Source organism: Pelodiscus sinensis, chromosome 11 (assembly GCF_049634645.1).
Source record: "Pelodiscus sinensis isolate JC-2024 chromosome 11, ASM4963464v1, whole genome shotgun sequence".
In the NCBI taxonomy this organism is placed as follows: domain Eukaryota; kingdom Metazoa; phylum Chordata; order Testudines; family Trionychidae; genus Pelodiscus; species Pelodiscus sinensis.
This window is the reverse complement of record NC_134721.1, coordinates 4,674,745-4,699,973: the sequence shown is the minus strand read 5'-3', so window position 1 is coordinate 4,699,973 and position 25,229 is coordinate 4,674,745. Positions and strand designations below refer to the sequence as shown.

General features: G+C 45.7%; 1 protein-coding gene across 6 annotated transcripts in view; it reads left to right on the top strand.

Annotated features, from left to right (window-relative positions):
- The window catches only part of PRICKLE2 (prickle planar cell polarity protein 2), a 223,627-nt gene extending 199,354 nt beyond the window's left edge, over positions 1–24,273 (top strand). For all 6 annotated transcript variants that reach the window (XM_075938504.1, XM_075938506.1, XM_006135077.4 and 3 more), the window contains one exon: positions 22,841–24,273. In XM_075938504.1, the coding sequence (XP_075794619.1) occupies positions 22,841–23,700 (860 nt within the window). In that variant the 3' untranslated portion in view covers positions 23,701–24,273. The remainder of the gene's footprint in view (positions 1–22,840) is intronic.
- The last annotated feature ends 956 nt before the right edge of the window (positions 24,274–25,229 follow it).

Below are 25,229 nucleotides of genomic sequence, written 5' to 3'. Positions count from 1 at the left end.
AGGTTTAATAAGTGTTTCAAGTCCTTGAATTCATCCCACTTTGATTTCTCTTATTTGTTTACTAGATGTAATTATTTCTACGGGAGTGCTTTTAGTGTATTTTAAAACAAACCCACCACGGCTCTTTAATACTTCCTTAAAAGGCAGGCAAATCATTAATGCCAGCTGCTGGAGAAGAGATGGAGTTTAGCCTCAAGAGCCCAAAGACCATTCATTAAGCAGAAGCTGGGGGCAAAAACTATTTGAAATGTAACCCAGGACAGTACCACAATATAACCCCTTTTGCGTATTGTTAGGTTTGGGATTTTTAAGTCGAGCATTATGGTGCTGAGTGTTTTACTAGCCTTTCCTTTTTATACACCCCGTTCTTTTAATAACTAGCCCCCAAAACTGAGCTGATGCTAGCCTCCCAATCCTCTGTATATTCAGTATTCGCTGTATTCGAGTGAAATATGTTGCCCACATTTGCTTTTCATTCCGTGGCTGCAGCAAAGCATGTGTGTGGAATAAGCCTGTTGGGGCTGAGGAGATGTAACACAGGAGTCTGCAAACAGGCTTTATGTTTGATTCAGACTGTGGTGCAAAGGAGTTTTTCTTTAGTCGACAGTAGTTTACCTTCTCAGATGCCACACTAATCTGGCACAGCTAACAACCTTTGCTCGGGAGCCCCTCCAGCCAGAATCCTCCTTGGAAAGAAAAGACCAAGTATGGCTTGTTAGCCACAGATGTTTACTCTGCTTTTTCTTTCTTCTCCCGCCCCTCAACTCCACCCCTCCGGCTTTTTTCCTTTCAGCCAAGCTTTGATTGGAGTCAGGCATGTACAGTACCTTCTCCTCCTCTCCTCTCCTTCTCCAGAAAATCTGATCTCTCTCTCATGCTTGCATCTCAGAACTAGCTGCCTAGAAATATTTCAGGGCCTTGTTGTGTGTGCTGCTATTGTCGTTATTTACAGGGTGTTCGCACAGGGCCAAGCGTACTGCCAACAGATGAGGGGCCATAGCCAGATCTTGAGAGTTAATGGAGCATACCAGTCCTGCTCAGGAAATGCAGTGTGGGGCGAGTGTATAGGGGTGTCTGAAGCCCCTTTCTAGCATCTGGCTTTGAGAGCACAGAGGGGTTAGTGGAGACTGAGGGTATGTATACACAACAACATTATTTCGAAATAACTAGTGTTATTTTGAAATAACTTAGTCTGCATCTACACAGCAGGCAGTTATTTTGAAATAATGTCGAAATACTGTCAAGCTGGACGACTTCTTACGCCGACTCTTGTAACCCTCATTGTACGAGGAGAAAGGGAAGTCAGAGGAAGAGTGCTTTATTCTGAAATAGGGTTGCCAGGTGTCCAGTTTTTGCCCAGACTCTCTGTTATTCGGGTCCCCCGTCCAGTAAAACCCCCCAGAAAATATGTGTTTCCCTCAGATGGAAGCCGGCATCTGGTGCGGGCAGGGGAGTAAGGAGCGTGGGGCCATTTAAAGGCTCAGCTTTTTTTTTTCTTTTTTTGCTTAATAACTTTGGTCCCTCCCTCCCTTCCCTTTTCTAGCAACCCTATTCTGAAATAAGCGCTGTGTAGATGCTCACAATTTCGAAATAAGCTATCTCTACATAAGGTACACAATTGACAGCTCAATTTGTGGAGCTTATTTTGAGTTAAACCCAGCTGTGTAGAAGCACCCTGAGTGAATTTTAGAAGCATTGTGAATTTCTGCAGCCTGAACCGACAGGACTCTTTTCTTACTGCTGAGCCTTCAAGACAGGTTTATGGGGTTTCGTGGGTTTGTCTAGGAAACATGCCAGTGCCATACCTGGAGTTGAAATAAACTGATTTCAGCCAGATCCTCACTCCATCTCTATATATTGTTTAAAATAGGACACACGAGGAAGGTCTTTCTATCCCATGTACAGATCAAAAAGGCAATTTCAAACTGGGGACAGAGAGAGCAAAAGAAATTCCTTTCAGAAACCCTGTAAGCAGGAGTGTAGGTGAAAGTAATTTCAAAGATCCTCACACCCTTAACACTCCCAATATGGAAACTGTTGTTAGCAATAGCGACACAGAGGCCCGTTGTTGGATTTGCCGCATACAAGTAACGTACAGCTGTTTAAAGAATTTAGTTTGTATTTGGTGCTTAAGTGTAACAAGTTCTCAGAGATCAACAGATGAGCTCTAAAAAGGGTTTTATTTATTATGAGATAAATGTCTCTATTTAATTTCAGAACATTCCTTTTTTAAAGCATTACAAGAGGGTTTCAGTGGCATTAAGTTCCGAGTTGTGCCTTTGAAATTCTCTCTTGAAAATCAAACTGTCTTTCTAAACGCTTTCTTTGTTCATGAATCTGTTCCTTTCTACTTAGTTCTCTTTGCTGCAGAATTAGCTCCGAATGCGGAGGCCCACGTTGACAGCATTAATCAAGTTTTTATAAAAACTAGGTGGTGATCACAGCTTTCCACGGTCATTTATATTGCGATAGTGACGGGAGACCCCGGCAGAGTCTCCATAGGGCTGGGCACGGAACAGAGTAAGAAGCAATCCCTGCTCCACATTGCTCACCATCTGAAAAGACAAGGCTGACTTGCCCTCTGCCTGGAAGGAAGAGAGCAAGGGGATTATTATCCCCAGGTAATAAATAGCAAACTCAGGCACAGAGAGTTTAAGTGACTTGCCCGAGGTCATGTAGGAGATTGACAGCAGAGCTGGGAGTTGATGCCAGTTAGGCTATGTTCTGCGTAGTAGTGGAGGAGAAAACCAAGCACTTCACGTGCTACCTTGTTTAGCTGCCCTCTCCACTCTGAGGCCATGTTCCTTCTGCCCACACTGACCGCTGCTGTTGCTCAGCCTGTGATACAACATGCAGCTCATACATGGGCTTCTTACCTTTGCACAACGGCCCAGCCTGGCTTTTGGAAAGCACTCAAGACAGCCTGCCTGCAGTAGGGTAGCAGGTTTGAAACAAACAAAAGGAAGTATTTCTTTATGCAGTGCACAACCTGTGGAACACCTTGCCAGAGGACGTTAGAAAGACCAGGACTTTAACAAGGTTAAAAAAAGAGCTAGATAATTTCATGGAGGTTAGGTCCATCAATACTAACTAGCAAGAATGGGCAGGAATGGTGTCCCTAGTTTCTGTTTGTCAGAGGCTGGAAATGGGTGACAGGAGAGGGATTACTTGATGATTATCTGTTCTGTTCACTCCCTCTGGGGCACCTGGCATTGGCCACTGTGGGAAGACAGGATACTGGATTAGATGGTCCTTTGGTCTAACCCAGTATGGCTGTTCTTATGTTATAAAGCAAACACCATAGTAAATATGTCATAAATCAGAAACAGTCGACAGTGCCTGTTGCTCCATAGCTCTCCTTGACGTGTCACTACATGGTAGCTCTCCTCAATTAAGTGACATAAGCACGCAGGTTTCTAGCCATGCAATTTATGACTCCCACCAAGAAAGCTTGAGAGCATTTTCTGCAAAATACTGGAAATATCCTTTGAAATTCTGTCTCCACATTATTGTTCCACTTTATAAAATACTGTGTAGAGTGATTAACTCTGAATCTGTCCAATATTTTTATGACATCACTGAAAACATTTATTTTATGTAGAGCTCAAAGGCAAACAGACTCTGACCTGCACGGCACAAGTTAAAATCTGACTGACTCCATCCTGGCAGGAATTTCCGCTGTGATGTTTCTGTTATAGCACAACTAGTAATTAGTCAGAGGTGCCAGTGAAAGCAGATAACAAACCAGGTGTGTGGATAGAGTCCGTTTTCTATGGGCAAAAACCTACTTGTGTCTTCCACCTGTGGAAAGTTAGTGTTACGGTTATATCTGTATTGCAGTCCATCATACCTAGTCTCTGTTGAGCACGATGCTGTACAAACTCACAGGAAGAAAATTGCAAAGAGTTACTGTCTAATTAAAAATGACAGATAAAACTAGAAAAATGAAGTAATATTGTGCCCATTATACAGATAGAAAATGCAGGCAGAGAGATTCAGCAAACCACCGGAGTGGTCCAATTTAAGCCAAGTGGTACTCACAAACTCTGAGGTACACACATGCTTAGGTGCTTTGCCAGATCAAGGTCTCAGTGATTCATCTGAGGTCACTATGGAATCTTGTGATATTGGTGGGAACTTAACAAAGGTCTCCTGGGCATCAAGAGGATCTTTCTTTCTTTGTGATCCTACCTAGTAAATATTTGTGCTGAATGAACAGATACAAAAGTCACAGCTGGTGCACACTTAAGCCAGACTTTTCACCCATGTAAAAAAAAATGGGGAGGGGCACAGAGAATAAGACAGAGAATATCTTACTGCTTCTGTATAAATCCATGGTTGCCCACATCTTGAATACTGAGTGTAGATGTGGTCACCTCATCTCAGAAAAGATATCTTAGCATTGGAAAAAGTTCAGAAAAGGGCAACAAAATAATTAGAGGTTTGGAACAGCTGCCATATGACAAAAGATTAAAAAGACTGGGACTTTCAGCTTAGAAAAGAGGAGAGTAAGAGGGGATATGATAGAGGTTTGTATATTCATGACTGGTGTGGAGAAAGTGAATAAGGTAAAAGTTACTTACTTGTTCACATAACATAAAAACTAGGGGTCACCAAATGAAAATAATAGGTGGCAGATTTAAAACAAACAAAAGGAAGTATTTATTTACACAATGAATAGTCAGCCTGTGGAACTCCTTGCCAAAGGATGTTGAGAAGGCCAGGACTTTAACAGGGAAAAGAGCTAGATAAATTCATGGAGGTTAGATCCATCAATGGCTATTAGCCAGGATAGGTAGGAATGGTGTCCCTAGCCTCTGTTTGTCAGGAGCTGGGAATGGGTGACATGAGTGGGATCACTTGAGGATTCTCTGTTCTGTTCACTCCCTCTGGCCACTGTTGGAGGACAGGATACTAGGCTAGGTGGACCTTTGGTCTGACCCAGTATGGATGTTCTTATGACATGCAATACTGTGGGAGTTATTTCTCAACTCATTCTAGTTAAGCTCTTTAGAGCCAGTGCCTAATGAATTAGCTAAGACCTGAAACACCGTTACACTAAAATTAAGGAAAACCCACTGAGTACTGTTAAGGTTCCTAGTTATGCTCTGTTGTCATACCGCATATGCTAATATACTGAGATCAGTTAGAGCACTGAATGTGTAGTGTTAGCCATAACCCTGCACTTCCTTTCTGCTTGTGGATTGATAGTCATTCCCTAGTGGTCTGTTCTCCTCTAACTGGGCATGTCTGATCTCCATTAACATTTATGGGACATAACTAAACACATCCCAGCGAAGGAAAATTGTCTCCTGACTGCAGTTCTTCCCCTTCATTTTCCTTTCATTATTTTTTATTAGGATTTGTTTAAATGCTTCCCTGTCTGTTCCCCAATATCAATCATAATCTGACGCAATTTGAATTGTCATGGTGCCTTCCCTGAGACAGGACTAATCTGGCTAAATGCACGAGAAACACTCAGGAGCAGAGGGCACAGGAGAACACATGAGTTTTCCAGTGCAGGATGGAGCCAGGCTGGTCTCAGCGGAACCCTAGGAGAAAGGCAGAGAGTACCCTCCCACTTAGATCAGATGAGCAACTTGACAGAGAGTCAGTCCCAACAGAAAACCTTATCGGCAGGTCCAACATTTGGCCTCCAAACGAGTGTGCTGCAGCATTCTTGAATTCCCAGCTGTGCCATCTTTCTAGCCTCTCTGCTGGCTTCACTCTTATGAACTGACTGGGTGTTGAAATATAACAACATTCATGCTTTGGAGTTCTTCAGAGAGCAAGAAACTCTTCGTTATTGGAAGTCTCAGGGGGTAGCTGTGTTAGTCTGTAACTTGAAAAACAACGAGTGGTCCTGTGGCACTTTAGAGACTAACAAATATATAAGTATATAGTACCATTACGCTTTCGTGTTCAAAACCCACTTCTTCAGATGAGATGATTTTGAGTGGAGGAAAAAAGGGGGACCCTCAGAACAAGAAGGGAGAGGGAGAAAACAAAACCAATATCTGTCAATTGTAGTCCTAGTGTTAATGTGGCTAACTGAGTGGGCTGGAAGTGCCCCATAACTTAGCTTTTAATGTCAGTAGAGTGCTGAATGTAAGGAACGCTGACTTTATAATATGTTAACCAGTTCAAGTCTTTGTTCAAGCCAAAGGTCAATTCCTCCCTCTCTCTGTAGCTGGCTTGTAAAATAAGTCCATTAATGAGTGCCCAGGCAGGTTAAAATGTTCCCCTACAGGTTTCTGTGTGTTAACGTTAATCCTTTGTTGCAGAAACTGTCCAGTTTGGCCAATATGCATGGCAGAGGAGCATTGCTGGCGCTTAATGGCATAGATCACATTAAAGGATGTGCGGTTGTCTGTGTTCCTGATGTGGTGGCTTACGCAGTTAGGTCCTGTGATGGTGTTGCTTGTATCTATGTGTGGACAGTTATTTGTTGGCCAACAATAGCAGCGCCACTAGAGGGAGTATATTGGCATTTTAGCATTCTCACAGCTACAGTTCAGTGTTGGGAGTTGCATTGTGATGCGTCACCCAGCCCAGAAGCTGAGATGTTAAGAGGTTTGCAGCTCACTCTTTGAAAGGCAACAACTTTCTTCCTCCCTCTCATACTCAGTTTCCTTTGGCCAGCCAACTTGGGGAATCTCCTTTCAATGGAAGTTGCCAACATCACAAAATTAGCAACAGCAGATCATACTACTGCAAAAACGTTTACACCAAAGCTTCTGTCTTGTTCATTACACTGTCAGGGCGCTGCTTTTATATGGTTTGTGATTTTTATTTCCTGAGAACAAGCTGATCCTCCCAGAGGCTAAGCATAGCCTGGAAGGCTGTTCCCCTTAATAGAATTGAGCACAATAGTTGTCTTGTTGCTGCTGTCATGTTGATTCCAATGGGTGTCTCATAACCTCATCAAAGAAGATGTAAAATGTTGTGCATACTAAGCGGCCAAATTATAAGTAAAAGCTTCTCTCTGCTGATTGCAAACAATGGTTCTGGCAAAACACTGATCAGTCTAGTAGCCCCCTTTAAGGAGTACTGGTAGGCTAAATTTCACTGCTTCTTTGCTCACACACAACTTGGGGAAACAAAATACAGGACTATGTAGCACTTTGGGGAGGTATTAGAGGTCAACTTGGGGAGGTATTAGAGGTCAAGTCCACATTGAATGATGACACTGTTGGAATGCTCAAAAGGAGAAACCAGAAACCCAGCTCAGTGCAGGTTACCACAGTTAAATCCTGCCCTCCTTTGACACAGGTGGAAATCTGGGGAAAACTCCTCGGAAGTCAGTGGAAACCATGCAAGGTTGCTTTGCTGGTCTAGAAGCATGAATTTCACTTCAGGTGCGAGAGATGCTGGATTCATATCCCACATAAGCCCTAGTCTGTCTTTCTTATATGTGGCCCAGCGGACAGAGCATTGGCCTCCTAAGCCAGGAATTGTAAGTTCAAGTCCCTCCTGGGGTGAAGACCTGTACTCGATGACCTCTTGAGGTCCCTTCTGCTTCTAGTATTCTATGATTCCATGGGCTATCAGTCATGGTAGAATTTCATTCAACAGGTATAGCAATAGGATAGATTTCCACTGGAGTTATTTATATCACAAAACACCTAGGCTACATCTACACTGCCCTCTCTTGTGCAAGAAAATATGCAAATGAGGAGAAACGGTGAATATTGCTGTGCCTCATTTCCATACTTAATGATCTGCCATTTTTCCGCAAGTAGCTTTTGCACAAGAGCCATTCTGCCACTTTTTTTTCCAGGAAAAACGACTCTTGCGCAAGAGGGGGGTTTTGTGCAAAAGCCCCTTGCGCAAAAATGGCAGCTCATTAAGTATGCAAACGAGGCGCAGCGATATTCACCGCTTTGCCTCATTTGCATATTTTCTTGCGCAAGAGAAGGCAGTGCAGACATAGCCCTAGAGACCCAAATTAGGTACTTCCAAAACAACCAGGTGTAAGAGGCAGTCTCTGCCCAAAGAATTTGCAGTCTTGGGGTACAGTGAGATGCAGATGTGTCAGACAAATGGGCATTAGCAGAGTAAATATGGTGGCTGTAAGACAAATGCATTATGCATTAAAAAGGCCCATTTAGTATCTAACAGCTCCAGTTCTCAAATTAAAATGGAAATTCCAGCTGAACTTCATAGCAACTCAAACACCAACTCCTGACAGTCTCTAAACAAAGAATGGGAGAGAGAATGATCATCTCTGCTCCAATCAAGTGTGTTCAGCAAACTATTGCTTCCCATGGAAAGAAGAGGAGGGAGGGACAACAGGAGTCCTTTCATGAGGGGTAGAGAAACCTTTTTTCAAAGGTCATCTCTCTTTGCTGAGTCATTCACGTTTGGCAAGTCTAGACCCCTGCCATAGGAATCGCAGCCAACCATGGCTTGCCCCATTGGAGCAGCTCTGTTCCCATCCTACCCTGGCAGGGGCCAGGCCCATCTGCTTCCCTGCATCTGAAAGAGTCAGCAGTGAGGGGGTGGAGAGAGCTGGTGGGCTGCTGGAATGTATGGAGTGGAGTGGTAGTAACACTGACCTGGCAGGCTGTTTGCCTTCTGCCGGTCTCTGTTTTCCTTTCTTTCTCTAGATGAGGAGGGGGGTTGAAGTGGAAAGCCCTCCTTGCAGGTACTGGTTGAACCTCTTTAGTCTGGCACCCTCAGGATTTAACCAGTTCCAAACCAGAGAATTTTCTAGACCATAGAGAGGTCAGTATTGTCTAGCAGCATTGCCAACACCTCCACTGCTTACCGGGCTGTTAGGGGACATTGGGGGGTAAATTAGAGCTAAATAACAGCACTGAGAGCCAGGACCAGTGGCTGTAAACAAACTTTCTGGGACTGTGGGAAACTTGCCCACAGCCATGGTAAGTGGACACCTGGCTAACTAAAATCATGCCGGGCCATGGATGTTTCCAGATCAGAGAGTTCTGGACTAGAGTGGTTCAACCTGTAGTACATATGTATCTCACACACCTAGTGTGGTTCACTGTCCCATATAGTGACACTTAACCCACTTACAGCGAGAGATAAGAACAAGGGCTCTATAGTCTAAACTGAGAGCCAGCTGGCATTAGAGCTCAAGTGGTAGAGGCTCCTCTGTAAAGATCCTAGGTTCAAACCTGACTGGTGGTGGTTACTCGTGCCACATGTTGGAGTCCAAAATAACCTCTCCCTTTTCTTTGCTGCTATAAAGGGAGCTGATGATCCTAGGTGGGGTTTTCCAAAAGATCTCAGCCCCTCACTGAAGTCCCTGAAAGCTGGGGAGCTCAGAGAGAGGCCAATGCTGAAAAGTGTTGAAAATCCCACTCCTGGGGTACGTCTAAACTACATGCCTCCGTCGACGGAGGCATGTAGATTAGCCAGATCGGCAGAGGGAAATGAAGCCGCGATTAAAATAATCGCGGCTTCATTTAAATTTAAATGGCTGCCCCGCTCTGCCGATCAGCTGTTTGTCGGCAGATCGGGGCAGTCCGGACGCGCCGCGCCGACAAAGAAGCCTTTCTTGATCGGCACAGGTATGCCTCGTGAAACCAGGTTTACCTGTGCCGATCAAGAAAGGCTTCTTTGTCGGCGCGGCGCGTCCAGACTGCCCAGATCTGCCGACAAACAGCTGATCGGCAGAGCGGGGCAGCCATTTAAATTTAAATGAAGCCGCGATTATTTTAATCGCGGCTTCATTTCCCTCTGCCGATCTGGCTAATCTACATGCCTCCGTCGACGGAGGCATGTAGTTTAGACGTACCCCTGCTGTATTCCTGTCTCTCCCTTCCCCGCCCTGCCTTGTGAAGCCACTGAGGATGTGGATGTTCATGACAGCGAGGTGGTTATACCGCTGGGATGAAAAGCCAGACTGTTGCCCTGGCTAGTGTGTAGTTAGGCAGCACAATACTCCCAGTTCCATTCAGATGTCTCTTTCTTTTTTGCTGGCTGGAGACCTCTCCCAGCTCTTCAGCCAACCCCTCACCACCACCTTCCCTTCCCGCTCCAGGAAATGGAAAATTTCTATCAAATCATTAGGGGGCAACCGCACTTAGCAGACTTGTTGCAGCTTCAAAATATAGATCTAAATACAGCCTTGCATTTCTGAATCAAACAGGGGATGACTGAGATTCTCCTTCTGAAAAAAACAATGTCAAGATGTACTACCCCCGACTAGGATAGTCTGTGCACTCTTGTGTTTAGAATCACCCCCTGCCATCTCTGTGTCTCTTGAGATGCTCCTGGTTTGCCTGAGTACTTGCTGGTTTGCTGTTGTTGGCCCTCTGCGCAGGGTAAGGGGGAGTGTAAACACGAGGCTGCTGGCATTGACTTTGATTTGTGACTAAGGCATGGAAGCATATGCTTTGCAAAACAGAGCCAGCCCTGAAACAGACCCTTGGAAACTGATATTGTTGTAAGAAAACAATTGTGCATCAACTAGTTGGGCTTCCCCGCACGATCAGCCACCCTTCCAAACCCAAGACTTTGTGTTCTGTGGGATGGAATCCTCTTTGTTTGGTGGAAAGTCGTGAAAACCAGCTTAGCCGCTGACTCTTTCTCTAATGAGCGGTGCTCCCGTGTTTGCTCTCACGTTCAGAGCTGTTACTCTCCTCTGAACAGTCTTCATCTGACACACCTGCAAATAAACTGTTGGGATTAAACTAGTACAGGTTGAACCTCTACTCCAGCACTCTCTGGTCAGGAAACATGTGTGATCCAGCATGATTTGAGTTAGCTGGATGTCCACTTTTCATGGGTGTGGCTAAGGTTCCCATAGTCCCAGAAAGTTTGTTTACAGACCCCACTCCTGGCTCTCCATGTTCTGTCCTGTTATTTAGCTCTACTTTACCCCTCAATGTCTTTAACAGCCCGGTAAGCAGTGGAAGGGTTGGTAATGCTGCTAGACAATATTGACCTCCTGTGGTCTGGAAAATTCTCTGATTCGGAACTTGTTCCCCAAATGCATTGAAATGACAACTGGACCCTTCTTCCTGGAAATCTAAGAGTTTTCTTTCCTAGTGAAAACCCATCCATTGCAAAGCAGGCTGGCAAAGGGAGCAGCAGACGGGTTCTGCAAGAAGTAGGTTCTCTTTTCTTGTTACATGATATGTGGGGCGGGGGCTATTTGCAGAGTGACTGGTGTGGAAACCTCCCCTGTTTATCCCACTGAGTCCCCCAAAGATTGAGGCGTCACTAATGATGCATGGCAGGTGAGGTTACACTGGGAACGCTGCATTAATAATTTCCAGGCAAATCTCTCACCGAGTAGGTACTGGCCTATTGGCTGTTGTCAGTGTGCTGTGTAGATGAGCTGTGTGTGACAAGAAATGAATCCTGAAATCATTTGAATAGTGTGAATTAGAGTGCACCAAGCTGTACAGTTAGCATCCAGATCCCAACTGGCTTGGCAGGCCTTTGGGTTGTCTTTCAGTTATGAGGTTTCTTGCTTTTCTTTCTCAGCTTTGTTTGCTTTTAGCTCTTTCCAGTGGTTATATAACTGTTCCCTTTTATTTCTGCAAATTCCAAAGGGCGAAGGGAAGGGAAGCTTTGCTATTAAATACTGGCAATACTGCTCCTCTTTCTCTTAAGTTCCTGGGGTGGAATTTAAAATAAATCCCCTGTCATGGGCTGTGGGTTCTGACTGCCCCACACCCAACAGTCAGCCAGAATCCAAGAGCTTCAGGGGCCATTTAGGGGGGAGGGAAGGTTAGATGTGAAAGATCCTAAAAAGCCGTTCTGTTCTCTTCTGCCTGAGTAAGCTGCAGTTAAACAAAGCTAATTCAGGGGATGCTGATTTTGGATATGTACACACAGCTCAACAGTTAACATGATTCAGGCCTCAGTGACTATGTTACATGGAGGACTTGCTTTCCGTGCCCTCTGGTGAGGGTAAGAAGAGGGACTGGTGGCGAATTGCTCTATTTACAAGTGGTAGAATAAACTAATCAATCAGTCTAACCTACTTTCTGCCTGGTTCAGCAAAAGCAGCAAGCATGGGCGTACAACCAGCTGCTGTCAGTGACACAGCCAGTGAAAATTATTCAGTGAAACCATAAAACCATTGTAAAACTTCACTTGTGTCTTGTGCATTATCAAAAGGTTCACAACTCTTTTAAGGAAACTTGACCCTGGTCTAGCGTGACCTTCAGATGATTTATGCATTCATCTAACGTCTGGTTTTCCATGGCTTTAGCATGGAAACAAGTCATTTGAACCAGTGTAACTGTGCATGGCTATCCAGTGTATTCAGTGATGGTATCTCATATTTTCTTGTGGTTGTAGAGTACGATCTGTGAGGACCAAGTGTAACTGCAACTGGGCGGATTTGAACCTAGGACCTCTGGAGCTCTACCACTTGAGCTAAAAGTCAGCTGACTCCGTTTAGGCTATAGAGCTCATTCTTATTGCTTCCTGTAAGTGGTCTAAGTGCCACTACACAGGACAGTGAACCATACTCACTAGGTGTGTGGGTTACACAAGGTTGTGAACAGATGTCACATGAGACCATAGAGCCTCTTATTGAAAACTTAGCATGACTTAGCATTTTTTTGCATAAGTTTTTCTCTGGGTGTTTACAGCCTTTATTGATAGTTGCTCTCTGTTCAGTCTGTCCTTGGCTGGGTCTTCAAAGTTATCAATATACAGCGTGAGTTGGCATTCTCCTTGAAGCATTTACATTGGCCGCCCTTTCTGTGCTTTCTAGACTGACTATGTCAGTGCAGTCACATCACTTCAAACCCTCAATGTAGATTCACTGCACTGACATTAAATTGATTGAAAGGTACAATTTAATTTGTTGATACACTCACAAGTACCGTTACAGGGTGTGAGCCTCATTTGACATTTGTGAAGGGTAACTACTATGTGGGGTTGTATTCCTGCAATTACATAGCTGTTGACCGGTAATACTGTTGCTTGAGATCAATGGCTGTTGGTGACACAGCATGAGGATGGGAACATTTCTCTACTGTAGCTGGAATCAGAATCTCGTTTTCAGGCTTTCATGTTGTTTGGAACCTGAAACTTGTGCTTTGTCTACGCGAAAAGGAAGTTTGCCGCTGCAGTGATCAGTGTTCCAGAGTTTGATTTAGCGAGTCTAGTTGAGACTCATTAAATCTAACTCAGAGGATGCCCCCACTGGCGTCTGGTACTCCTCCTTTTATGATGGCAGCATTTGCTTCCATTGGCCTCCCACTGTGGGGATGCCACAAAACTTGGCTTAAGACAAGCCAACTCCAGCTATATAGTCTACATAGACATGGTGTAGATGTGGCCTGGAAGAGTGTGATAAGATATTGCAATCCCCCATAATTCTGGTGCAAAAGCCTATTAATGGAACAACCACGTGGGCTAACACAGCTGCCACTGAAGTCACTGGAGGTTCAGTTTGGTCCTGAGTCATGGTGTCTTGCTCAGAGAGGTGCTTTCATTCAAAAAATTTGACTTGAATCAGCAAAAGTAGACGGTCGGCCTATTGCACCATGACACACTCTGGTAGCACGAGGGCACCATATCCCTTCAGCCGTAGGCTTAGCAAGGCCATCAAGTTGTTTCAGCTCCCTGCATTGAGACTTTGAAGAGAAGAGAGTGATTTAATCCCAATCAAAAGGGATGTTTCAGAAGGTCCTGCAGAGGTAGGGGGAAATTATATTTGTACAATTAAAAACTTCCTCAGGCTAGAGGAAGTTTTCCACTCCCCTGGATAGTCTGGTGAAACAGTCTCAAATTTCTTCAGTAGAAAAATCTCCTTTGCCTGGCAGGATCCCCCTCTCTTTCTTCCAGGGTAGCATTTCACTGTATCAAATTCTGAACCGTGCTCCCAGACAAAACACATCATTAAGCGGGAATTAAGGGAGCTGTAAATAAATATTAGTAATTTAAGGGGATCACCCAGATTTTGTTGTTGTAATTTAAAAAAATACAAAACAAAAAGAGAAAATGGAAAATCGATCTAAAAGATTGATAGATAGGTAGAAGCACAGCGCCACTTAAATATTTACCTCGTGTCTCCTCCTTCCTCCAAGGAGGGTAAATACCCACCTGAGACAATAAATGTGACTAATGCAAAATCCTGGTATCGCTGAGTACCCCAGTATCTGAGAACACCTCAAACCCTGCAGGCATGACATTTAGGTCTGCTGCCATCTTGAATATAGGCCATTGTGGTTTACAAAGCAAAGCGTAGACAACCCAGTCATGTTAACTGGAAGAGCTCCACAACCACATGAAGCCCAGTTGTAGCGAACAGTAAAGCGTCAAAATGGTTGACACCTAGCTAGACACCACTTATTGACACTTGTGTGATCAACACGGAGATGTGGTAGTACATCTGCAGAGAAGTTATTGCCATTCAATATCATTAAAGTCAGGCTATTACCCTACATAAAGTTTTTTGCAGGTTCCCAGCTCCACACACTGTGATTAGTTTCTTAGGAGATATCCCATTGAAGGACCTTTTGGACAAAGCACTTTACAAATGATATATATATGGTGAGGTGGGTACCGTCAGCCAACAGACAGAATGCTGCGAGGGGGACTAGGTACAGGAGAAGATTAATACAGGACACCGTGGCAAATCCATAGCTTTCCCGAATGCATAATAGATTTTCTAATGTTTGACCAGAGCAATCAGGACATTTGAGCCCATGTTGCCTAGGTATAAACCTGTAGCTTCCTGGAGACTTTTAGAAATCTTAGCCCAAAATCTCATTGAGGTCGGTGGAAACAGGTAGTTTAGCCCTGTGTGTTTGGATCACAAAGTCATCTCCTACAGCTCAGCCTAAAAGCTCCACTTGCATTTTAGAAATGCCACAGCCTGTGTTTCTGAAGAGCCTAGTACAATGTTTCCCAACCAGTGGTACGAGTACCCTTCGGGATACTCGAGAGAAGTATGGGGGAGGGGTACATCAACACAATTGAAATGTGGAGAAAACTGATTTTTTTGTTTTAAGTTTTATTATTTTTGTACTTTTTACACCCAAAAATTCCATTGCCCTCCCAGCTGCGATTAAGTTGTTTAAACAAATGTGTTGCAATGGTAGAAAAAATTGTGTGTGTCTGAAAACTGTAGGTACTAGGGGTACTTATAATTTTTTTAAAGGGATACTTTCTTAAAAAAAAAAAAAAAAAAGGTTGAGAACACTGGCCTAGAACACACATCCTTGCTTTGCTCACTTTAAGAGCTCCACAACGTTCCTAATATCTGCCTCAATGCCATGGATTAATGAGCTAATTTCCTCTTTCAGCAATCTCTAACCAGTGAAACATACTCTTTGCTGCCAAGGTCAACAAGATTAAAACTAATTTGGAGTTTCTCGGCCAAGCCATTTTTGACAGATAAGGGACAAATGTTAGGGAAAATCTGCAAAGTGAAGCCCACCTCATTTTTTTTATCCCCTCCTATTCCACGAACACTTTCTCCAATTTGCTTCAAACTTTGAAGAAAAAAAAGTGCTGGCATGATATCATCTTTGTGAAGTTTCAAGTGGGTTTGCTTTCATTTTTACAAAGCTTTTCACATCAAGTTAAGCCTGATAATGAAAAGCTAGCTTCCCCTTTAGCTATGGCCCTATGATCTCTCCAGGTATGATCGGTAAAACTTGATGATGATACGCAGTTGCTTGACAGCTGACTTACATCCTGTTTATGTAACTGCCTGCAGCCAGATTTGAACCTGGGACCTTGATGTAGGAGCCTCTACAGCTTGAGTTATAAAGCCAGCTGGTTCTCAGCTTTGTTCTTATCTCTCGCTGTAAGTGGTCTAAGTGCCACTGCATGGGACAATGAACCACATGCACTAGGCGTGTGGGTCACGTTTGCTTTGGGGGCTTCTCAGTGTATGTGCTCGCATGTACTCTGGGATTGTCAGTGATTATAGGGGAGATTCTTAGCTCTGGGAACCAACATTTTCCCTACTCCCTTAAATTTTCATGTCTTTAATAACTATGAGTGAAGAGCCCTAAAATCCCAGGGATCTAAGAAGTGCTGATTAAACCCTGCTGCTGGATAAATCTGCATCACTTGGCCTGTATTCTGAACTTGTTTCCCTATGATGTGGCAACCGCTTTTCCAAAAAGAAAAAACAACCCACCCTCAGTGTGTGTCTGCAAGGAACTGTGCACAATTACAGATCTAGGCTCAAATCCCCTGAAATCACTGGAAGATAGGAGCCTGAAGAGCCTGGATCTCAACTCTGTCACACCCCGTTGTAGATCAGTCTATCGCCACGGAAGTCAATGGAGAAACATGCCCACATACTGCACACCCCATGCCATGGAGTCAGGCTCATGTTTGCTCAGCTGCACCTTAGCCAGCGAATACCAGTTCTATTAAAATGTACTAGGAACCCAATCAGGAGAGAGGCAATTTGGGAGCAAGCAGGAGCCAGTCTAGCCCCTGGCCCCAAAGGCTGCTCTACTTTACACCTAGCTACCCATGGCCCTAAGACATTGTTGTGGCAGCTGGAACGAGCTAAACCACACAGAGGCTCTAGACACACCCTCTTTTCCCAGCCATGCCCCCAATGACATGTGCTGCCACAGGGCCTGGCTTGGAGCTCCCTCAGCTCAGCATTAGTTGAGGATTCCCTCGATGCTGAGGAACCGGTTACAGCTGGCACCTTGCACCATTGGGGCCTGTGGCGGGTACTAGGCAGATAGTTCTGCTGCACAATAAGCTGAGTCAGGGGAACTGTTGTTAACGACCATAACTGTGCTTTAGACTATAGGGCTGTGTCTAGACCGGCCAGTTTTTCCGGAAAATCAGCCGCTTTTCTGGAAAAACTTGCCAGCTGTCTACACTGGCCACTTGAATTTCTGCAAAAGCACTGACTTCCTACTGTAAGAAATCAGTGCTTCTTGCGGAAATACGATTCTGCTCCCGTTAGGGCAAAAGTCCCTTTTGCGCGAAGCTTTTGCGCAAAAGGGGCAGTGTAGACAGCTCAGATTTGTTTTCCGCAAAAAAGCCCCGATCGGAAGAGCGCGTCTAGATTGGCACGGACGCTTTTCCACAAAAAGTGCTTTTGCGGAAAAGCGTCCATACCAATCTAGACGCTCTGTTCCAAAAATGCTTTTAACGGAAAACTTTTCTGTTAAAAGCATTTCCGGAAAATCTTGCCAATCTAGACGTAGCTCTTGTGTGTGTGACAGTGTGGCATACACAAACACACACCTCTGTATACAGACACATTGTCCCAGGGCCACTTTTCCATAGGGAATTGGGCATCTAAAGATATAGACGTAGGCACTTGCCTGCTTCATTAGATGCCTCAGTAGCTTCTCTGCTTGACATGTCATTGAGTTTACGTTTAAATTTCTCTAGAGCCTTTGTCAGAGAACCTCAAAGCACCTTACGGGCCAACGCTAACACCTCCTCGTCCTCTGTCACACATGTCCCTAAGGTAGCAGTGCTGTGAGGAGATGGGAGGGAGAAAGCATGGGAGAAATTTGGCTGGGGATCTCTGGAGTCCTTTCATCTTTGGAAATGGGTCCTATTTTAACTGTGTAATTTATTTATTAAGTCTTGTATAGGCCCAGCATATGAGTGCATTCATTTTATAGTTGGAAAGGGTTAACTGGTTACTTGGTAATCATCACTCAGTAAGCGTGATGCTGCCAGGCCAGGCTGGAGCAGCTCCCCGCGCCCATGGCTGGAGCAGTCCCCTGCCTGGTATGGCAGGCCTAGCAGCCCGGACAGCCCCCACCCCCAGTGCAGTGGCTCAGTGCACGGGTGGGGGACTGCTCCAGCTCAGCCAGGCCCACCATGACATGCCCTGTCCCAGTGTGGGCAGGGAGCTGCCCCTGGCCTGCAAGATCTCAGGTCAACTTTTTAAATGGGATTTTCATTTTGACCCATCAAAGAGGCAAGGTTGGCAGACATTTAACTTTTGCTCTAGCACTCTTCTTCCTCCTCCTGATGCTTTGTCTTCCCCTTTCTGCCGTTCCTATGGCGATGCGCCTCTTGTCCCTTTCCATCAACAAGCAAGCATTGCATTGCCATTCACATGCTCTGTTGCCAAGTAACAGTTAGCCGTGTTTTCCCTCGGCAGTTCTGTTTGTTTTCACTGTTACAGCTGTTGTTACTTGCAGTGACATTCTTGGCCTAAAGTTTCATGGGTTGATGGGTTGCCAGTATACAAGAGTAGGACCTCCTGGCAGCCAACCAGGAATCCACATGCCCGTTTATTTTCCTTTTGAACCAGTTGTGCAATGTGTAAACACATCACCGCCTTTCTCAAGGCAAAGCCCCAAAAGACATGGTCTCCTTGAAGAGTTAGTATCACCAAATCAATCGCTGGCCAGGTTTTTCTGGTGGTCTGTTTGGATATTCGGTTTATATCTGCCACTGGCAATCTTATCACGCCTCTAGTGCTCGTGGCAACCATGTGATCTAGTTCTATCCTCATTTTAATCAATGACTGTATAATGACCCGGCCACTCCTCCTTATACCTCTTTGAAAAGGGTAACAGGGTTAAAGGCACATACAAATGTAATTGTCTCTGTGTTGTGCTCTCTTCCACAAACCTCTCTGTCTGACTGATTTAGGTGGAGCACTTCTTAAGGGAGGGATTGTGCCTCTTCTCTTTGGAAAGGGCCTAGCGCCCTCTCCCTGGACTAAAAGATAATCTCTTTGGAATTTCACATGATAACAGCCCCGTGTTACTTTGGCATGTACATTTCCTTTCAACCTGTCTCATTTGGTGGGATTAAGGATCTTATTTTACCTCCTGGATAATGTAAAAGTATTGGTCCGCTCATGGGTGGTGGGTGAAGGTAAGGCTGGGATCAGCCCTTGTTCCCAGGCCCCACTCTCCTAACAGGAGCCAAGTCACTGCCTCCTCTTCCCCCCCCCCCCCCCAGCACCACGGGGAAGGCAGGCTCCAGCCTCCCCGACCCTGGAGCACGGGAAGGGCGGACACTTGGGGGCAGCAACACTGTCCCCAGTACACCTACAGCAGGCATTCTGGTGGCAGAGTGTGGGCAGGGCCAGGCTGGTGGTTTGCAAAGACAGTGCCTCCTGCCACCTAACATCCCCAGCGCCCATGGGTCCGTCTTTAGATCTATTTCCATGTTGTATGTAACTGTCCCTAGACAGTATTTTTATTCTCACTGATGTTGAATTGAAGGAAAGGGACTGTGTTGAAAAGAGCATCGTGGGACTGTGAGTCTAGAGATGTAGCGTCTAAGCTCTGAGCTGACATGGCTTGCTGTGTCTGCAAGGAAAATCATTTGCTCGCATGTCTGGTTTTTAGGAAGCGGTGAGGCTTAATCCATTGCTGTTGGGGAAGTAGACTGAAGTGTTTGAAAGTAGGGACGTTGAATTGGTTAACTGCTTAAAGGAGGGACGGATGCGGGGCTGCTCCAGTTCGGCAGGTCTAGAGCAGTCCCCCCACCCGTCGCAGCCAGGCTGGAGTGGCCTCTCATTGCAGAAGGGCTGCTCCAGCTAGGCTGCCTCTGGCCCCACATGGGACTGGAAGTAGGCAGCCCCATGCAGAGCTGCTGGCTTTGCCAGTCCCACATGGGTCTGCCACTTGCGGCCTGGCGGGGGGCTGGAGCAGGCTGTGAGCAAGGGCCTTCTTCTGGGCACTAGTTATGCGTTACACAGTAAGCATCACCCTTACTCATTTACATCCGTATTTGACACCATATAAATGCAAAATGGCACCGGTGTGCCTTGTTATTAAAAACCAATTATTCCCCATGTGAAGTCATACATCTGCCTTTGTGACATCCCAAAGCTGCTGGCTGGAGAAGGGACTGATGTGAGAGAGCGGGAAACAAGGAGCAGGAGACGTGCTCACGCACGGAGATGCGTCTGCCAGGAAAATGAAAACAGCACAGAGCATAAGGCAGGACTGTTGTTAAGCAGACACTGCGGGCGGGATTTTCCAAAAGTTTGCTGTGGTGACCTCATTAAAGTCAGTGGTCAGTGTGTCCATCTGCAAGTGTTCCAAAATCATGGACACTGCCCAGCTGTGAGACTGGCTTAAAAATAGAAATTCAACCCCTTTTATTTGATTTCTGGGGGTTGAGTCTTTAGAGGTTCACATTTTGTAACTTTTCGCTACAACCATTAGGTCTAGAAATATACTTCTTTTAAAATGAAAAGTGAGATTCTTACACAATAACATGCCTCCAGGAGTTAAGGCTTGAAGAAAAACATCCAATATCATAAAACTTATACAATTGCAAGACTTGGCACTGTTGCACTGGTGGCAGTAGGGTTACTGAGTGCTATGGATAATCCTGGTTTATCTTTGAAGATTTCTGTCAAGTAACAGCTGATATTCAGGGACCAAATTATGCAGAAAGTCCAGAGTAACATCTTGATTTTTACAGATGTGAGCCAAATTTAAGCCATTGTTACTGAGAGGAGAATTTGGCCTTCATAAAATGAAGTTTGCCAGACAATGGCTTGTGCCAAAGAAGTCATGCCGCAGATTAACTTAATGGAAAGTTTTATTAAGAAAAACAGAGCAGTTTATTTGTGACTTTTATCCCAGTTTACAAAATCAGAATGTCTCAGTGACTGCACCAGGGGCATGCACCAGCCTTTAGATCATACCAGTGGAACAGAGACCTCACCAAATGGGTTGCACAGAAAGGTTATCAAAAAATGACAAGAAAAACATTTGAAGTAAACGGCATTTGATTTGGAATAAACGATAGTTCTGCTAAACTAGGTTTTGAAATGTGGCATCTAGAGGATGCAAGCTGAGCATTTGACAGAGCCTCTTACCAAACCGATGTGCGGATCATCCAGGCCTCTCCGACGGGGAGAACAGAGCTTGGAGAGGTGGCCTATATTCTAGTTCCCTTTCCAAAGAGACTCTTGAGCTGACTTGTGCTCATGTAACAATCCCTCTCTTGCTGATGCAGAGAGCTATTGAATTCCTATCCAGATGCCGTTCTGAACGTCTCTCTACTGATGGAAGCCTGGATCCTCCATCTTACAGGAGGAGGCTCTGGGACAGAAAATCTGCACGAGGATCCCCCTCCCCATCCCTTTATTAGGCAGTTCCCCAGGGATCCAGTAGGATGCTAGGATCATCCTGCACTGGAAGCTTGGCTCGTGTGTAACAGCCTGGCTCCCTTTGGGGACAATGAAGCACCGCTATGCAGGATCCCATCACTGTATTGGGGGATTTCCGTGGATCTGAAGGGAGGATGATATGTGCGTGGTTCCATGTACCCCTCAGCCTGACCAGGGTCCAAAATGGGTAGGAATCCAGTATCATGGAAGCAACTGTTTCCTCTTTCTACTCCCACATGTGGGGAACAAGATGCACCACTGTTGTAAAGTGGCTAGTGTCTGTTTACACTGCTGCCCTCTTCTGGATGACAGAATTGCTCCTCTTTGGGTCACATACTTATACTGATGTCACATAGCCCCTATATTGCTAATAGCTAATGGAGAGTCTTTGTGAGCTCTCATAGTGGAGGCCTGGGCTTTAGGAGCAGCATCTGGCTTCTGCCACTGCGACAATCTGGTGGCCTGGCTTTGTGACGGAACATTACGTTACTCTGGCCTTGCAAATCACCTCTGTGTCACCAGGTTCCGCTACAGCAGGGGTGGGCAAAAGGGCCTCCATGGGCTGGATCTGGCCTGCCAAGCGGGTGAATCCGGCCCGCGGAGGCCCTGTTGCTCCCCCGCCCCCAGGCCAAGTAGGGTCTCAGGGCGGGGAAGCCCCTGAAGCCTTCCTTGCTCTGACCCCGCCCTGCAAGCAGTGTACGACAGGTGCAGAGTGGAGAAGGCTTTGCGCACTCCCCCGCCCTCAGGCCTTAATTGGCATGGGGGTGGGGGGACTAGGGAAGCCTCCTTCCGCTCTGCCAAGAACACATGTCGCTTTGAAGCCCTGCACGCTGCTTGAAGGGCAGGGGGGAGAGCGGAGGAGGCTTCGTGCGCACCCTCGCCCCCAGGCCAATCAGGGCCTGGGGGCAGGGGAGCTACATGAAGCTTCCTTCGTCCTGCCCCGGCCCTGCAAGGAGCTGGCAGCACTTCAATGTGCCATGTGCTCCTTGCAGGGCAGGAGGAAGCTTCCCGCGCTCCCCCGCCTCCAGGCCCTGATTGGCCTGCGGGGTGCGGGAGCATGCCAAGCCTCTTCCAGGGCATGGGTGCATAGTGGGAAGGGGGGGGGCAAAGGGGCTCCCCACCCACCCTCAAACCATGATTGCCCCACCCCTTCCTGTTTTGGCCCCGCCCCTTCTGGGGTGGCCTGGGGCGACTTCAAACTCCTTTGAAGTGACCCCTGGGCAAAAATTATTGCCCACCACTGCTCTACAGCATGGCATATGGGTCTACTCAAAAATGTGTCGCCATGTCTCCGCCTAGTGGCTAAATATTAACGTCTGGATGGCGTTGGATCATGTCACTAGTTAGTTCACTGGACCATCAGAGGACAGAAGGCCTAATACTGCTACAGAAGCATGAATGTTCCCAGACATGGTTGTTCTCACAACATTTCCATCATGTCCTAATAGAAATATGAGGGGAGACTGGGTCCAGGTTTCGAAAAGCAACTAGTGATTTTGGGAACCCTCTGTATTTTTGGGGGAGGGGGAAAGCAATTTTCACCACTTTAAAGCAGCCCTGATTACCAAAGTAGAGGTGCTCGGAAATGGTCTGAAAATCTTGCCTCCTTTGGGGGTCTCGAATAAGGCACCTCAAATCACTCTGTCCAGACCTTTAGACGTAACTCCAATACTTTTTAACGCTCTGGGCTTTAGTCGCTTTTGAAAATTGGGATCAGTTTTGCCAAGCTAAAAGCGGCGTCTTGCATTGTGCTGCCGCGATGGAAAACTCGTGTTAAGTGTCTTTTTTTTTTCTCCTCCTCTCCTCCAGGACTCTCTGCGGAGGGAGGTGCCAAGCGCCAGGAGCATCTCTCTAGGTTCTCAATGCCTGATCTGAGCAAAGATTCTGGAATGAATGTCTCGGAGAAGATGAGTAACATGGGGACTCTGAACTCCTCTGTGCAGTTTAGAAGCGCCGAGTCGGTCCGGAGCCTCTTGTCTGCACAACAGTACCAAGAGATGGAGCCGAACTTGCGCAACCCCATCAGTTACAGAGAGATGCCACTGCATGGAAGGATGCATCAGAGTTTTGACTATGGCAGTGGGATTCCAGGGAACAAAATTCCTGGACAGGACAGTGCTAGACTTCCCCCCATGAGCGAGCGCACACGCAGGCGAACTAATTTCCGGGAGGACGATCGGCGTTACCGCCCACACAGACCCCGGCGGTCCAGGCGCTCCCGCTCAGATAACGCCCTCCATCTGGCCAGCGAACAGTGCTGTCGATTGAAAGAGAGGCCCTCGCTGCGAGCCAGGGAGGACTATGACCAATTCATGCACCAGAGAAGCTGCAGAGAGACGATGGAACAAGGCTCCCGCAGAGACCTGTATACTCAGTGCCCAAGGACTGTGTCAGATCTTGCTTTGCAGAACCATTTGGGGGAGAGATGGGGGCCCTATTTTGCTGAATATGACTGGTGTTCTACCTGCTCCTCGTCTTCAGAATCTGACAACGAAGGTTATTTCCTTGGGGAGCCAATACCGCAACCTGCCCGTCTCCGATATGTCACCAGCGAGGAGCTCCTGCACAAATATGGATCGTATGGCATGCCCAAGTCTTCAACATTGAGTGGCAGAGGACAGTTGCATAGCCGAAAAAGACAGAAGAGCAAAAACTGTATCATATCATAACAGTCTCACCTCCTGGGCACTATCTGAGAATGTAAATTAACTCATAAACTTGCACTGTTTTAGATCTTATAAGCGCTTTTTATTGTAACAAACAGACCTGAAAACTGGGGATTTGTAAGAAGGTAGTAGTTTGGCTTCTATAAGTAGTCATAATCATTGGCACAGTGAATATATTTTGCACATTTTACTTTGGAGAAAAACAGTTCACATTAGCCTGTAATATTTACCTAGTATTTTTCTTCTTCTTCCCAAATACTGCCACTTCTTTAATCCAGCTTGTCCATATGTTTTAGTTACCATGGGTTACTATAATCAACAGTTTGCGACTAGCTTGTGTTCTCCTAATGCGTTTGGTTTTTATTCCTCATTTTGGTAAGTAATTTGTCTCTCAGTCCGTGCTGGAGTCTAAGTTATTTCCATGATTGTTGTAAATGCAATGTAAATGAGAGTTTGGAGAAAATATTTTTGTATTTTGTAATATCAGAGGAATTTCTATATCTTAGGAGTCACTGGGAAACTGCATGCATGTTCATAATTGTTTTCAGCCAGAGCTAAATAAATGGTACTTCAGAATCCCTGCTCGATTTGCCATCAAACGTATTAAGTATATCTGTGAAATCTTGGGTGAGGAGGGTGTTCAGTCTTTTCATTCCTGGTAAATCAAAAAGAACATTTTATGCTTTGTTCAATCTTAGAGGCCTAGCTGGTGTTATGGAGTCTCCTCCCACTTTCGATTTGCAGTTACTCTTTCAGTCCAATCCTGGAGTCTTTACAATTGCAAAAGTGACGTTTTTGTCAAATAGAACACACTACCAAATGTCTGCTAGGTTTTCACAACCAAAGTTGACTTTTCCATCTCTGTAGAGAATGCTGATGTTACTAAACTTTGAGGTGTTCTTTGGAGTACATAAAAGTGTAAATGGTGCAATTGTGTGATGTCAGCATGACGTTGTTTTGAGTAGAGATTTGTCTTCTGGTGCACTAGTTTCCTGGATTATGTGAACTGCTGTTCATTCCCAAAAGGAATCTTCAACACTGCCTACTCCATAGCTCCCTATAAAATGAATACAGACTAATCCCATTGGGCTGAATTCCACCCTGGAGCTATGACCTCTCTCCACCCAGCTCCTTTGAAGGTCAATAGGGGTTTGGAGTGTGTAGTCCCAGGATGGGGTTGAGTCCATTCTTTGGAGTTAGAATGAATCGACAAATTCCTCAGCATAGCAGAGTGTTATATAAATAGGACTCAAATGTCTTGTGCTATGGTGGGTGTGAGTTTTTCAATGTTTGCTTTGAGGTCCTGACATCAAGGAGTGTCCCATCCTAGTCCCAGATGGGCAGATTTTCTGTAGGGTTGTAATATGGACACAGTTTCTTTCATGTGTTCCTAGCAGGCCAGGCAGTTGTTGCTAGTCACAACAGCTTTGGTTCTGATTGTGGAGGACTCAGGGTCTCCACCAATCTCCCATTGACGTTGATGCTACAATTCGCATACTTGCAAGTAGCAGAAGGTGCAGAGGCACAAAGGT